The sequence below is a fragment of the Hippoglossus hippoglossus genome, chromosome 15 (genome assembly GCF_009819705.1).
Source record: "Hippoglossus hippoglossus isolate fHipHip1 chromosome 15, fHipHip1.pri, whole genome shotgun sequence".
NCBI lineage: Eukaryota > Metazoa > Chordata > Actinopteri > Pleuronectiformes > Pleuronectidae > Hippoglossus > Hippoglossus hippoglossus.
In genome coordinates, this window is record NC_047165.1 from 20,548,030 (window position 1) to 20,563,905 (window position 15,876).

General features: G+C 42.4%; 1 protein-coding gene across 9 annotated transcripts in view; it reads right to left on the reverse strand.

Annotated features, from left to right (window-relative positions):
• LOC117775372 (inositol polyphosphate-5-phosphatase A) overlaps positions 1–9,247 on the reverse strand; it is a 149,551-nt gene extending 140,304 nt beyond the window's left edge. For 5 of the 9 annotated variants that reach the window (XM_034608451.1, XM_034608453.1, XM_034608452.1 and 2 more), the window contains exon 1: positions 8,757–9,245. In XM_034608451.1, coding sequence (XP_034464342.1) covers positions 8,757–8,834 — 78 coding nt within the window. In that variant the 5' untranslated portion in view covers positions 8,835–9,245. Of the gene's footprint in view, positions 1–8,756 lie in introns of all 9 variants that reach the window. The other 4 variants (XR_004616258.1, XR_004616257.1, XR_004616256.1 and 1 more) reach the window with 2 other exon arrangements.
• Positions 9,248–15,876: the final 6,629 nt, after the last annotated feature.

A 15,876-nucleotide genomic window follows, 5' to 3' on the forward strand; every position in this document is an offset into this window, starting at 1 on the left:
TGTTATGACAGGATGGAGGAGGGCAGAGCAGGGAGAGCACCGAAATAGCATCATCTGATCTTTCTTTCATAAACTTTTCCACTCCTGCAGCAACGCACTGGGACAGACTTTGGCAGAGGAAGAAACACAAAATCAAGCTGTCAGAAGGAGCACTTGGTCACAGCCTCTGCTGCTCAAACTCCCCATAAAACCTGAGCTAAAACCCAAGGAGGTGGACACACGGTAAGGACTTGGTATTAAGGATTAAGCCACGCTCACATTGTGTGCTTCCTGTTTCAGCCTCTCAACAACTAGGCATCAGTTGTGCGATCACACATTTGCACTCCTATTGTCAACACTCTAAATACACACCCTTAATGCTCAATTACATTATTCAGTTACGGATTTCACTACCATCAAGCATGTGACTAAAAGCTAAATATAGTTTCCAGGGTCTATGCTGCCTGCAGTAACATCCTCATGTGTTGACAGGGAAAATACATTTTAACCTCACTGCTCTTATGAGATGCAGAGAGATAAGACTGGTAACGACAAAGACCTCTTAAACATTTCACCACCACACAATCACACGCTGTATGATAATCAGTGATAACAAAATGCCTTGGAGCAGTGTATGCAGTGTATGCAGAGCTTCCAGGTTTGAGGAAACACTCCTATTTGTTCCTGCTCCGTTCTATCTTTAGGGTTGTGCCCACCCAGTAGGGTACGGGCTGCGACAGGCAGAGCTAATGAGCTGTCAGTGGACTGGAGAGGGAGAAACACAAGGAGCAACGGAAATGATGAAAAAATAAGTAGGAAGACCAAACCCACAAGAGGTTTAACATAAGCTGTTTTAAGAACTCTGGAAAAAGTGTCGGAAATTGGGTCCGGAGTTTTGCCTTTCACATCTGAAGAACGCAGCAGGAGATTGTCAAGAGATTGTCAGACACGGAGAAGTCAGGCCAGGGGTGGCACCTAGGTAGAGCCTGGCAAGAGTATAAATTCAGATGCAAAAAAATCACATATTTCCGTTTACAGCACATTGACACCAGCATTGGCCTTAATCGTCGATAACTCGATAATCTCTGTTGTCTTTTCAAGTTGACGTCTGCGTCTGGCATCTTTTTCATTCATCTTGCGTCCCTCGCGTGTCATCAACGCTCCCACCACAAGCTTACTGGGAATTTTCTGGAAAATGTCCTGCTGTATTCTCACATGGCCTCACGCTAACATTTTACAAGGGGGCTGACAGGAGAAGTTATGCAAAATGTCCGGAGCAACTGACTCTGAGGCTACATCCACACTAATATGTTTCCGTCTGAAAGCACATTAACTTGGTTACGGATACGCCTGGCATCCACACTTTTAGAGGCCTAGAAATGGAGACGTTTAGACACTGAGAGTACCGAGAGTTGTTGGTTGATCCGCAGAAAACCCCAGAACGGATAATTTTTTGCGTCATTTAAACTGGATTGAACTAAACTATGTTGGGCTTGTGAGGAAGACTGAACCGGACTTTGTATATACGGATTGAACTCAGTCACTCCGTCACCTTACTATTTATTTTTGTTTAAGTAGTTTTATGTGAAGTCAAGTTCAACATGTTCTTCTCTTTTCTCTTCCAAATGTTGGTGTTTTAATAAAACCCAGAAAGACCGCTATTTTTCTTACACCCTCACTGCAACCCCCCCCCCCCCCAAAAAAGGTATGAGCCGAACTGTGGCTCTACAACCGAGGTCCGAACTGAACACGGCTTTGGAGAATCATTGCAGCCCTAGTTGCAATGGATGGGGATTAAAACTGAGCTAACATGCTTGTGTGGACAGAGATCTTTTTTCTTTGAAATGGAACATACTGTAGTAGTACGGATGAAGCCTGACATCTGTGTTCTCACACACAGTCCCTCTGGATAATTTGAGGGAAATATCTGGCCTTCAGTGCATGTCTGAGGCACCTATAGTAATCCATTGCATCACAACATGGTCATCTTGACTTGGCGAACAAGACGTGTGAGTAATCATAAGCTGAGTGGTTGTAATCAAATGAAAACCACAGCAAGTGACCAGTGTTTACTGCACCCAAGGAGACTGCAGGAACCAGCGTCAGGGTAACATGAACAGGGGAGAGAAATCAGAGCAACACATTACCTCACATCCTCAACTCTATAAGTGAACTGGATCGTTGGCATCTGTTTGTTTGATTTTAATCATTTAGCTTTAAAGCAACCAAGTTCTCTGGAAATTCTCCACAAGTCATGAAATGATCTCTCAATTACTGCCAATGAGTCAGACCCAGTTCCTGCCAAAGATCACATAACAGACAAGGGCAGTCCTGTCACACCTTACAGTTTGTTTTCTCTGAACTGAGCGTAAGTGGAAAACTTTTGTGTTGATTTGGCGTGGGTTTATTTAGATTTAAACCGCGAGCGACCCGTTGGCCTGTAAACAGAATTTAGTTCAGGTCCCTGCAACTGAAGTGAAGCATGATGGATATATTTGCATAGGTTTGTCTGTAATACACATGAAAACTAGGCAGTAGCTTGCTGTAACTGGTACAGTGGACTACATTAACAGGTAAACCACCATTCCTACACCTTAAAACAAAACCTGCGCCTAGGGCACCACATTGATCAGTGACACACAAGACCAGCCCGCGCCCTGTCCATCTGCTTAAACAAACCAGTACTAAAAGGACAACACTCTCACAACATGTTTGATGTGAACATGCACACCTACTACAGACAGGAGTTTCCAGCCCGTCAACTGTGATTGTCGGCTCAAGTCATCATCTGCTGCCTCTTCGGGGTGGTGCAACCTGCTTGGTGCAGCAAATAATCATCTAATTTGCACACTCTCAAAGAAAGACAACACCAGTGCTGTTTGTAATATCTGTTCAATTTACAAGTGAGGAAAGAAAATCTAATAAGAAGAAACATCATTCTACTCAACACAGGTTTAAGTCCAGGTGCTTTCTGCATGCGTATGACACACTACATACCAGTGCCACTGCTTCCCATCAGAGCAGCACATTGGTTACTGAGGGTAAATATCCTGTATGTATATCAAGATTAGCACCACACAGACTTGATTTTCTTTGACTAAGAACACCTAAATCACCGTTTCCCAGGCACCCTGGCTAGAGAAGAGAAGGCCCACCTGGGTAGATAAAATCCAACAGATAATCTTACAACTGAAGCCTCTTTTCAAACTAGTTTTTGTGCCACACACCTGTTTGGGTTGCAAACAGCAGAAACTAAATGGGGACTTGAGGCTGTATGTAGCAACATTGCAAGGTTAGCCTGCATGTGAGGCATTTATGGAACATCGGTAAATTGTATCGTCTACTGATAATCTGCAGGAGAGACATTTAGTGGACATCTGTAAATCGTAGCTACGGAAAAATGAACTGGGTTACATTCTCCCCTCTCTGCATCAACATCGGTCTCACATACCGCACCACCCACCACCAAAAAGAAACCACAAATAAATTCTCTACCTTTGAGAAACGCTGTAAATAAAAACAGCAGCTTAACACCGGAGCTGTGGTGCACCTGACTCACATCCCATTTTCCATCTCGGTTTCTGCACTGTGTGTTCAGACTGTGTAGGCCTGCTTTTTTCAGCACAGAAAATGAATAAGGAACCATTAAGGGAGTCAGAATTAGAAGAATCAATAAGGGCACTCGTATCAGTAAAATCGTATTAATCCCTTCCATTACTTTGGATCAGGACCCATAGGTGGCCCTACAATGTCATCAGGTAGGAACAGAGCGTCAAACAGATCCTGGAGAGTCGAGATACTGTATAATGTCTGTTATAGCAGGCTCATCGTCCAACATGAGGACACAAATGAATGGAAACAAATACATTAGAACCAGAAACCTTAATATGGTGTGATTTGGCACTGAATTGAATACCTTTTATTTCTATTCATTCATTTTTTGCCATGGATTTTGTGAAGCACTTTGTAACCTTGTTTAGATAAGTGCTAGTTATTATTATTATTATTATTATTATTATTATTATTATTATATCTGAGTGGCTGCTTGTTGCTCTGTTTAATCAGGTTAGCCTTACAAACTGAGCGGTTAGCTTATTGCAAAAGTAAAGGAGTAAATACACAATCTAGCTGACAGCTGGTGGGTGGGGTGGTGAGGTGGGGGTGTGCGTCAGACTCACCAAAAAGCAAATAACTAATCTTAACTCTGGAAGGTCGCTTTAAAAACACAGGAGAAACTATTGTTTGCCGTCATAATTAGATTCAGTGAGGATGGCTCAGAGCACCAACAGTGGAAAAAGACTTGAGCTTGAGGAGGATTGTTAATCTTGTGCTTTAGATGTTCTTCAAACAAGAACTTGAGAAGTGGAGACATGAGAAAATTCAAATGTCCTAAAAAGACAAAACGAGGCTGACCGAGACAGAATACCTGGCATCAACATCAAGGCGTTTATTCCCTGGGCACAGGCCACATGAGTGCATCGCACAAACAGCTATTACTCTCCATATGAATTAGTAACCGCATGAGGAAAGAAACCCAAATACTTTGAGTGTTTAAAATAATAAAGGAAAACATGGACATTAAATAGTAAGACAGTATCTTGGAGGACAGCACTATGTTAATGTTTATATAATAAAAATATTGTCAGGCAGAAGGATTAAAACTGTTGAAACTTTAGCTCCTGAGAACTGTTCCGTGATCTATTAGGAACTAGCCATTTCATCACTTTACACATAGAGATTATGACTTTTAACAGCAAGGATTATTTTAACTAATTATTGATGTGATGCTACTTATGATATCTCTAAACGATGACTCACAAACCAAAGACCAAACTTTTTGGAGTTCTCGATGACATTATAATTTAACTTTGGAGAATATTTTTACCAATTTCAAAATATGGGTTTGTTTTGCAATTCAACTTGAACTGCTATGATGACTCATAATGCTGTTATTTTGTGTACTGTTAAGATAAATATAGAGCTGGGAAAGTGCTTTGAGAACCATATCTCCCCTCATTTCAACCCGAGACACATAACATTTTGGTTGGATTTCTCATGTGACAAAATAAGCAATAAAATGGCATGAATATCTGTGACAGTGCAGCCCGAAAGTGTGATGATTTGACAGGGAATGACTCTAGTATGATGCTTCCTGTATGAAATTTCAGCAGTTTCTACATGCTGGAGACATCTCAAGCTCAAATCAAGAATGTGTGAAAATAAAGGAAGTGAGATCATGTTAAGCCGGTTTGAGTCATGAACTCTGGAGAATGTCCACAGAATTTCTCCGGAGTTTGCCTTTCGCACATGAATCAAAACCAGCGTCTGGCCTTGTCACCCTTATCACCACAAACTATCTTGACATCTTTGCCAGTCTCTTCTACGTGTGTAGCTCAGCTATTTCCTCTTGAGAAAATGTGTTTTCTTTGTGGGGTTGTTTTTGTTTTTTTTGTCGTGTGTTAGAAATGTCATCAACCCCCCTGCTCGCTCGCGGTGAATCCTGCAGAGGACCTCCTGCTGTGTTCTCACATCCTCTCCATTGTGACTATCTGTGGACTTTTTTCTAGGGGGCTGACTGGAGAATCTCTGCAGAACGTTCGGAGGCTCGCACTCACACATTTGTATTTACACATCCAGCCCCTCCGGAGAATTTCCAGAGGAGTTTGGGGCAGGTCTGAAAGCAGCTTAACTTAGCTCAGCAGCATGCTCTGCTGCGAAAAGTTACGTTCAATGCTAAACTGCAGAGCATCAGTGGCAGACATCGATGAGGCTGACTCAGTGTTGTCAATTATACGGCAGCATGTAACATAAGCAGGGCTTCAGCAGGTTTCAACAAGATAATACAAATGTAAGACTTTTTAAAACCTTTAAATGATCACCATGAATTCTATTTTAGACTAAAGGGATTAGAATGAGTGTATTGTTTTTGTTTCAACAATGAAATTTCAAAACCAATGTCAAATACTACAGATATGAAGGAATATCAGAGTCCCACAATTACTCACTTCCTAATAATTGGAGAGGAGGTGAAGTAGCCGAGTCAAGAAAACCCCTCGATATTCCATGTTACCGTACAAGCTACAGACAGAGATCGAACGTATAGACCAAGTAGAGCTGTAACAGCAAAGCACTTCATAGTGAATTGACCTAGGGCGTGTGTTATTATTCACAAATTCATTTGTTTTCATTTGTAAACTAATGAATATGCTATTTGGGCATTCAAAAGTGTTCACATAGAACCATGCAGCCACGTCATTTGAGTTGGAGGAAGGAAAGTTTAACATTTTCCATGTCGGAATGAAACTATGAGATGATGTGGAAATATACCTCCATCTATTGAGCGCCTGCTGCGTATCATGTTGTATTTTACAGGATCTGGTTCAGGCCATGTGCTGCCGAAACACGATCTTCTCATTGACAGCAGACCTAATAGTGGAATCTGTATTAACAGCAGCCCACAAAGACTTCATTCAACTCATGCATGCATCATAAGGGGTGCCGACACACTGCCGACTAAAGATAGCCTCAAATATGACCAACACACCCACTCACAGGAGGGAAACATGCTCTTATGTGCATTTTGGCTCAGGCTGGTAGAAGTCTGGTGGAGAAAAAAAAAAAAGCACCACAGAACACCCATAGTGTGGCACTTTTAAGAAAGAGGCTATTTATAGGCTTACTCCAGCATGGGAGACTGCTCTTCCCTCATGTTTAGATCCGCACTTCACCCGGGTGAGAGGAGGGAGGAAGAGGGGGGGACTCTCTATTGACACAACACTGAAACTGACACACAGTGTTTGAGCCTGAACCATTTCATTGGAACAGTTACACTTTTCACTATAATTTAGTGGCACTAGGTGTCAATCTGCAATACATGATAACCGCCCAAGATACCATTCACAAGCCGTCACAGAAACTCCTCGAGAGGTGTGACACATCTATTTTTACAACTGAGCATGATGTGTTTGCTTTCTTCAGCCGAACAAGTGAATTGTTTTATCTGGAGTGAATACCTGAATGCTGCCTGTTCTCATGATAATGCAAATAGACGTTAGGTAGGAAACAATCTCAACTGGTACAAGTGTTGGTACCTCCGCCAAGGAGGTTATCATTCTGTCACTGTGTGAGCAGAGTTATGTAAAACCTAGTCAACCACTTTCCATGAAATTTTGTGAAAGGGCGTGGATCGACATCTGCAGAATTTATAGGCGGAGAAAGTCTACAGAAACTCGAGAGGCTCTCACTTGGACATTTGCGTTCATGCATACACACCCTCCGGAGACACTGCAGAGAATCTCTAAGTTCCGTGCATGTCTGAAAGCAACTTGTGAGCAATTTGGTGCAGATCCAAATAAAAATCTGTACCTGGTGAATTTAAATGTGGATTCATAAGGCGACTGTTTGGGCTTGGTGGAGGCAACGTCGTTACCTCAACCACATTTTAATTTCCATTGTTGTTTGTCTGTCTGTTAACAGGAATATGCAAAAACTACTGAACCAATTTTCATGAAATTTGGTGTATGGGCCAAGGAAGAACCCACTTACTTTCACTTTCTTTAACATTGCGAGATAGGGCGTTTTTCCACATCTTTGTGAATGTCTCAAATAACAACGCAGAGATCTTGCTGGGGGGAAAAAATCAGGTAAACTAGACCTCTTATACATCAAAATTAGCAGGTATATGCAGGTTATTTAAACTAGGGTAAACCCACTAAAATAAAGGTGATTGACTCCCTTCCCAGCGCAAGTAGAGTTTGCCTTTCTGCTTCCCCCCCCCCCCCCCCCCCCCCGATGCGTCATGTTCTTCGTCACGAACGATCGGAAAGCTGAGGTATTCTCTCACTTAGTGCGTTCACCAGGAGTTACATTTCCATCACTGACGGCCGGAGCCGAGTAACACCTGTGTGTTCTACAGAGTCATTTGACCCGGGAATGAAAGCTGATTGAATCCATTCCCATTGCAGACAAAAGCCAGATATTAGCAGGTTTTAGTGAATTTTTTGACCAGTGTAAAAAAAAAGCTTTTGAGAACTGACATCTATGAGTGTGTGCAATTTGGTGCGGCTTGATTTGAATTCAAGGGGACTGTTGGGCCTTGGTGGTGGTATGCGCCCTACTGAGTGACATTCTAGTTTACATAGCTGTCTAATTTGGGAAATACTCTCCTGTCCTTTAACATACTGCAGGGAAGACCTGACGTGAACGAGAGAAAAACTAAAAAGGTGTGAAACAGAGGTCACACTGTAGTCTGAATTGCATCACAGATTGTTTTTTGGACATTACTACAAGGCGAGCGATCATCAATAACAGTGAACTCATCCCACAGTTCGGTTTTTAGCTGCCTGGACGCACACCAGCCTTAAAGGGTGGGTGTTGCTCTGCAGGGGTGAACTGCTGCTGCATCTGTGTTTACCTCCGGTTGCAGGTTGGGTAACAAGCGTTTAACATGACTGGGATCAGCATCTCACCTCTTTACACTGTCATTCAAACACAGGAGGCTGAAGACGTGAGAGGAAATGTGGGTCACTACATGTGCAGAACACACAACACACAGACACACACACACACACGCCATGTGTCTTTATGGTTGTGAGAGGGCCCCATGTGTGCGACGCGTGAGAGTGGAGGTGTTTATAGGTTAGGCTACACACACGCGCGCACACACACACACACACACACAGACACACACGCACACGCGAGTCGTGACCAGCTGAGACGTTGTTTACGTTACTTTCATAGCGTGACAAGCAGACACAGTGTTGAGTGGAGAAACTCACATCCTCGAACAGGGATCCAACGTTGGCTGTCACCAGCAGTATTCCTGTGCCCTGCGCTGCTGTCAGCTTCCCTGCCATGGTTCTCTGTGGCCGGCGGCGCTGGGACTCGTGCGGCGGACTTTGGAGGTGGAGACGCAACAACAACCAGAACACAACGAAAACACCGAGCAGAGCCAGGAGCGAGTGTCTCGGGGGAAAGCTGCTCACAGCGGTGTGAACGCGGGACTGGAGCCGGGGTAGAGGCGGCTCGGCTGGAGCATATTTTTTTTCTCAGCGCTGCATGTACCGGGAGGAGCGGAGCGGCGGAGGGTCCGTCGGCGGCCGGGAGCGTGATGCTGCTGCTGCTGCTCGGGCTACTTTTTCCCCTGGAGCGCCATCGTGAAAGTTTCCGTGTTAATCCACAGTGTGTGGGCTCCGTGGGTCCTCTCGGTGTGGAAGAGTCGCTCCTGCTGCAGGACGCTGTCAGCTCCACTGTGGGGCCACCGCTCTGACGTCAGCGCGCCAATGGAAACACGGGGCTGTCTTAAAGGGCCAGCGCACCGTAAACACCGCGGGCTCTGCCTCCCGCGCCAAGGCGTCCATTATCGGACAGGACCGGGGCTGCCCCTCTGTGAGTGCGTCTTCTTCACCTGTGCTGTCGGTCACCGTCACTACCTCCACCATGTTTACACCCGTGTCTCTTTGTGTGCTGGTTTATCTGTTAACAGGATGATCCAAGAACTACCGAACCGAGCTCCGCCAAACTGGGAAACTGGAGGGATGGAGCCTGGGAGGAACCCAATACACGTTGGTGCAGATCAGATGACGGGTTGGTAAGATAAGATAAGATAAAATAAAATGATCGGGTTAAGATAAGATTAGATGTGATAAGATAAGAGGATCACACAAGATAAGAAAAGATAAGATAGGATTAGATAAGATAGAACAAGAGAAGATAGGATTAGATACCGTTATTGATCCTCGGTAGAGGGAATTCAAAATTGACACAGCAGCAAAAGGGGGAAAATGTAGTGAGAAAAATAAAAATAAGAATAGAAACAGACTCAACAAAATAGATACAAATAGTACAATAAAAAAAGAGCGATATATATAAATGTGAAAAATAAGGGTAAAAGTTGTGTGATTTTATTGTAATTCAAACACTTTATCTTATTGATAGCCATCAATAAATAAAGTTGTCGGAAAAACCCAGCGGGCTCTGCCTCCAATGCAGTGAAGTCCATTATAGGACATGACTGGGCTACTTCACAATCAGAGTGTATTCACCTGAGTTTAACATCCCCTCAATCACCTCCACCAAGGAAGTTGTGTTTTCACCCGTGTGTGTTTCTCTGTTTGTTTGTGTGTTGACGTTTTTGTTAATAGGATGATGCAAGAACTATTAAACCGATTTTCACCAAACTTGGTGAATCAATGGGCCATAATCGGAACCCATTACATGTTAGTACAGGATATGAAAGGTTAGATTGGTAAATTAAGATAAGAACTGTATGTTAATTCTGGGGCTGCATCCTTCGAAGGCTGCATTTGAAGACTGCGTCACAATGGCAGGACTCTAGAGTCCTGGAGGCTCCTTCAAATGCAGCTTGCAAATGCATCCTTCCATCCCAGATAAACAAAGGCTCCAATGGGTGGGTTCTGTCCGGTCAAACATATCCCTGAATTCATCGCGCATTAGTGACAAACTGCTTTTCAAAGCAAGCAATGAGACGCCCAATGCTTGAGTATTAAACATTAACTTAACTGAGGTATGGGGCCTGGTAGGAACACAGTTCATTTTGGTACTGACACAGATTAAATGAAGGGTTGATAAGATAAGATAAGATAAGATGTACCTTTATTGATTCTCTATAGAGGAAATTAAAAATTGACACAGCAGTACAAGGAAGTAGCAGTGCATGGGGAAAATTATAATAGGAACAGAATCTACAAAGAATAAGATTATATACATATATATATATATATATATATTATATATTACAATATACAATAAAAATAGATTAAACAAGGCTGTTTTTACAAATGACCAACATTAAGATAAAAGTTGTGTAATTTAATGTGTAATTTAAATAGTCTCTGAAACATTTTTTATCTTATTTGTTGAGATCCTCCTCACATCCTGATAGCCGTCAATAAATACAATTTAATTTTGAATGAAAGCCGTGCTTTACTGCACTTGACTGCACAAGTGAGAGAGACAAGAGAGACATACGTCGCTGAAGCAGAGATGATTGTCAGAAGTTAGCAAGCGAGACATGGAAAAGGTATCTTCTAGTGGTTCAAAAGCAGTGCATATACACCAAATCAAGAAATAGTCTTGTGTTCTGGCAGCACAGTGTTGCACTGGGTCACACTGTCACCTCACAGCAAGAAGGGTCCCAGTTCGGATCCAGGCTCAGCCAATGTTTTTCTGTGTGGAGTTTGCATGTTTTCCGCCTTGCCTGTGAAGACCTTCACCTACATTCCAAAGATTCCAAAGACATGCAGATCGGGGTTAGGTTAAATAAAGACTCCAGTTTGACTGTAGGTGTGAATATGAGTGTTTGTCTCTGTTGGCCCTGTGATATGCTGGTGACCTGTCCAAGGTGTACCCTGCCCTTTGACCAATGGCCAGTGATGTTAATGAAAACCCTTTCAATTATTTCAGAAACAAAAGATATCTATCCATCCATTATCGACACTGTTGATCTTTTGAGGTCAACAGAGGGGCCGGACATTGATGAAAAACAATGAACACAGCATTAAAAAACAGGCTCAAAAGTAAAGACTGTCGCACAAACATACATGTGGATTAATACGGAACATGTGAAAGAAAGTTACAGATTTTAAATCTGGTTTAAAGCTGCAGTGAGAGATTTTTTACCACTACAGGGCAAAGTGCAATTTTTTTTTTTAATCTAGTATTTGAGCAAGTTAATTTAGGGCGTGTCCAAGGGACCTTTAATGGTTTAATAGCTGGAAAAAATTATCAGATGCGTGATTCAAAAGAGTTCCTGCCCTTGTGTAACATGCAAAGAAACAGTCAAAGTACCAACGCCCAGACCATTTAAAAGCCTGGTGAGCTTGCACCTTTGTTGATTGCTGGTATAATGGCAGATTTACCAGGTATTAAGATTTAAAAAAGCTTGTAGATGACACAGATCTCCCCTTGCAGCAGGCATGGGAGGAGGCCGAGTGTGCACACCTATTATTAACATCTTGTTAATATGCCACTGGCATAACACCAGGTTTTTGTTGGTCAAAGGTAAAATTGTCTCAAGGTAGCGATGCACAAACAATGTGCCTGTCCGCACCTGAAGAGCAACACGTCCATTGGTGCTCAGATGGGTGCAGGTGCAGTTGCTTTTTAAAACAATGTGGGAAAAAACTGTCAGTCTGAAACTAGCAAAGACATGTTGGTGCCTATTTGCACACATTGTAAGATACGGCCCCGTGTTTTCATGTTCATATATAACTATAAAAACATGACAACCTTTGGTAATATATATTAGCAAAATTATTATTGTTCAACTTATTCAACAAAACAGAACAATGCTGATATACCATAACTTTTTAATTTGCTAGATTATTTATAAGCCTATTAAAATTGAGCGTGTAGGTTCTGAGCAAAGGAACAAATCAGAGTGGGTTTTGTTGGAGGGAAATACACAGTAGCCTGAGATTCTGATCAATTGCGGGCTCAACAGTTCTACAAATTAATTTACAGGCTGATTTGCTGAGTAATTTGATTCCTTGCTGACATTAAAAAGTGATGTTTAATGCATCTTTAATCCGTACATAGACCTTTGAGCCACCAGAGTGTTCCCTGAGGATATGCATGGCTCAGTCTTGTAACAAGCTCAAGACCAAACCATAGTTCAGTGTCGACGGAGTGATGACACATTCCTTTTCACAGCAGATGCTTGACACATCACAGCAGGAAAAGTGTAGATGCAAATAATTAAAGGAATTAATTGTGTGTGTGTGTGTCCTACCATCATGGCTTACTGGAATACTTTAATAATAATGTGTTTAGTACTTTAGTTCTATAACGACACGTCTTTCCTAAATGGCTGCTAATAATGTCTTGCTAACAATTTTTAAAAGTAATAGTTTTCTCGATTGCATTCATGATCACAACAGTAAGGGTTTTTAAAACAAAATGGTGTGTTTCTTTTTGAAGTATGTTTGGTACGGAAACTTTGTCCTTATCATCATATGCTCATATCTGCCTCGACAAGAAGCTCAGCCGTCTGGTGGATACCTCACAGCAGATAGCTGTCTCTCTAATCTATGCAACTGTGCTCAAGAAACAGCGATGGCAGGCAGCTGAGATCTTCCTGACCTGACTCACATTTCCCTGACATGTTGTGCGACAGAACTTAGACCATAATTGCCATTTTCCATTGCGTGCCTGAGATCCTTGCATAGATCTTGACGCTCTTCGCCAAAGGTGGACACGCACTCTTTGATATAAAGACTTCCTCTTTAGGTTTTGGCAGGAAGATGTTGGAAATTTTCATATTAAAGGACTGGAAACTAAATCAGAGTGCATGACTGGTTTTCCCCCCAGGGTGCTGCAGAGACACAACCAAAGCCCATGTGTAATGGATTATTGTGAATGAGAATAGATTATATTATATCCCTTTTCCTGGCATCAGAAAACCTGTTTGTTGACAACCTCTTGTTTATCCAGCAACTGACAAAAGGCTAATAACTGAACCAACCTCATCTGAGAATTGACTGTTGCGTGCAAGCTTAGGCTGAAGATAACAGAAAGCAGAAATCCAATGGATTTTGCTGGAAGAAAACATCTGTAGAATTAGCCTTTAGCTGACAATTGTAGTTGTAGTGCGTATTGTTAGGGAGAAAAATGATGTGCGGTGTGTTACCTTTTAGCTTCTGATCCCCAACATCTGGTAGAAACACAGCGTGACCTCTCCCCATCATTCTCAGATCAACATGTATTAATTAGAGACATGCTTTTCCCACAGCATGATGTGATCTCCCCTGATGGTTTTTGAGGGAGCCTGGGACCATAAATAGCCCACTCCGGTTAAAGGTGGCATGAGGTCAACAGCTCAGAGCAGGCATATGACACGCTGGATAATGAGCTCCTGTTCTCAAAATGATCGATGAGGTAAAGGAACCAAAGTTAAAATGGACTTTATTGAGTCAGCTAAATAACACATGCCATCATAAATGCTGGGAACTTGTATTCTGTGTGAATTGTACTGGATTTCAACACATTCAGTGAGCGTCCAGATGTGCAGAGACGAGAGGAGGGAATGTGGTCCGACTCAAATGACGTATGGCTCATGCAGCTATTACGTTAACAGTATCAGGTGTGCGTGTGTGTGTGTGTGTGTGACCACTACTGATAAAGAAGATGAGGACTATGGCCACTAAGAGTTTCCAAGAGGGCTGAGAGATTATCGCCAAAACAAGAGGGCTCACAGTGTGTGTGTGTGTGTGAGGAGAGAGAAAAAGTTTGTGATTCTTTTGTCCTGATTGTGTTGTGCGGGAGCAAATGTTCATTTATGTCATGTCTCACCATGTTCTGCATGTGTGAACAAGATATGCCTGTGCGTATCCATAACCAGTCGTCTCAGACACACGACGAGGATAATGATAACATTCACAGGGAGTATATCGGGGCCGGTGCGATTGTGTGTGTAATTTAGTGTGTGTACACATACAGAGTTTTAATTAAAAAACGGGTCAGACCAACCTTGAGAACAATCCAAACTACATAGTACCTCTATAGCAGACTGTTCTCACCACTGTCTGTCACAGGAAACTAAGAACCTTACAATAGTGTAAACAGTGTGAGGAGAGCTGGAACATTCTCAGTCTGACTGACTTATGTTTATCATGAGGTGAACGTTTTGTCGCAATATATATACTCACAGTAAGAAATGCTGCATTTGGATGACTCAGAGTTAATAGTTATTTTTGCAGGAGGAGGCTGAAAGTATAAATATATATATGCAAGTTAAAAAAATTGAAAACGTTAGCATTGCCCTTAATAGGCAGAGGAAGGAGAGATGGGGGATGAGGAAAACCGAGGAGTGAGGGGAGGAAAATGAAGTTAGCGTATCGCCACAAGCTCAGCAACACAGGGTGGACATTTTGGGATATATATACCAGACAGAAGCACAGTGAAATTCCTCTGTGTCTCAAAATGTTTGCTTCTGAAAGATTGCAATATTGTGATTTTTGCAGGACTAGCTCTGTTTCCTTCTCTGTATTGCACATCATTTCATTCAATGATGAGCTTTATTGAACAGGTAGAAAGTGTCTCTGAGCTAATGAGCTTGCTAATCCGTCTCAGAATGACTGCAAACCATTATTTGTTAGTCAAGAAATGTCGACACAGTTGGGTAAAGGAGTAGTTATGATACACTTGACACAACGTTCCCAGACATGACCTGAACACAAGTCTCCAGACTTTATCCGCGGTTTTCCTTTCACCCATGCACAACGCAGCGGGAGGTTTTCTGCACAGACGTGTTCACAATCCTAATCCTCAGCATGTTTCCGGCGAGAGGTGGAGCAGCAGACAGAGGCAGGAACTAACGTATTCATCACGTGATTTTATTTACAGCACATCGACACCACTGTCTGCTCTTATCACCACAAACACTTTTCGACATTTTCGTCGGTACCGTAAGGCCACGCGTTTTCACCCAGAGATATTAGTTGTTTTTTTTGCATCTGTCACGTGTTAGAAGCGTCAACAACCCTAAAACTCATTGGCAGTTTCATATTTCAATATTTTGACACACCCTCTCTTTGTGCCTGTCATTACGGATTTTGTGTCCCAGACACATGCCCAAGTAACAACCCACTGTGATGTCATTGGTTTGTGAACTGCCGTTTTGAAGCTTCGCAATCTTAAAAGTTGTGGTTGTGTGCTGAAAGTTGATCATGTTTAATAAGAAAGCTTTTTCCTATAAACATAGCCACGCCATCTGTTTCAAGCAGCTTCCAAGTATAATGCTGGATAACATGAACATTTTCTTTCTCTATAGCTTTCATGTATTGCACAAAAACAAAAATCAATCTCTTGATCTAACCCTACGTAAGAAAGGGAATAAGCCTATTTCCTGAAATTACATCCTATTCCGTCAAAATTATA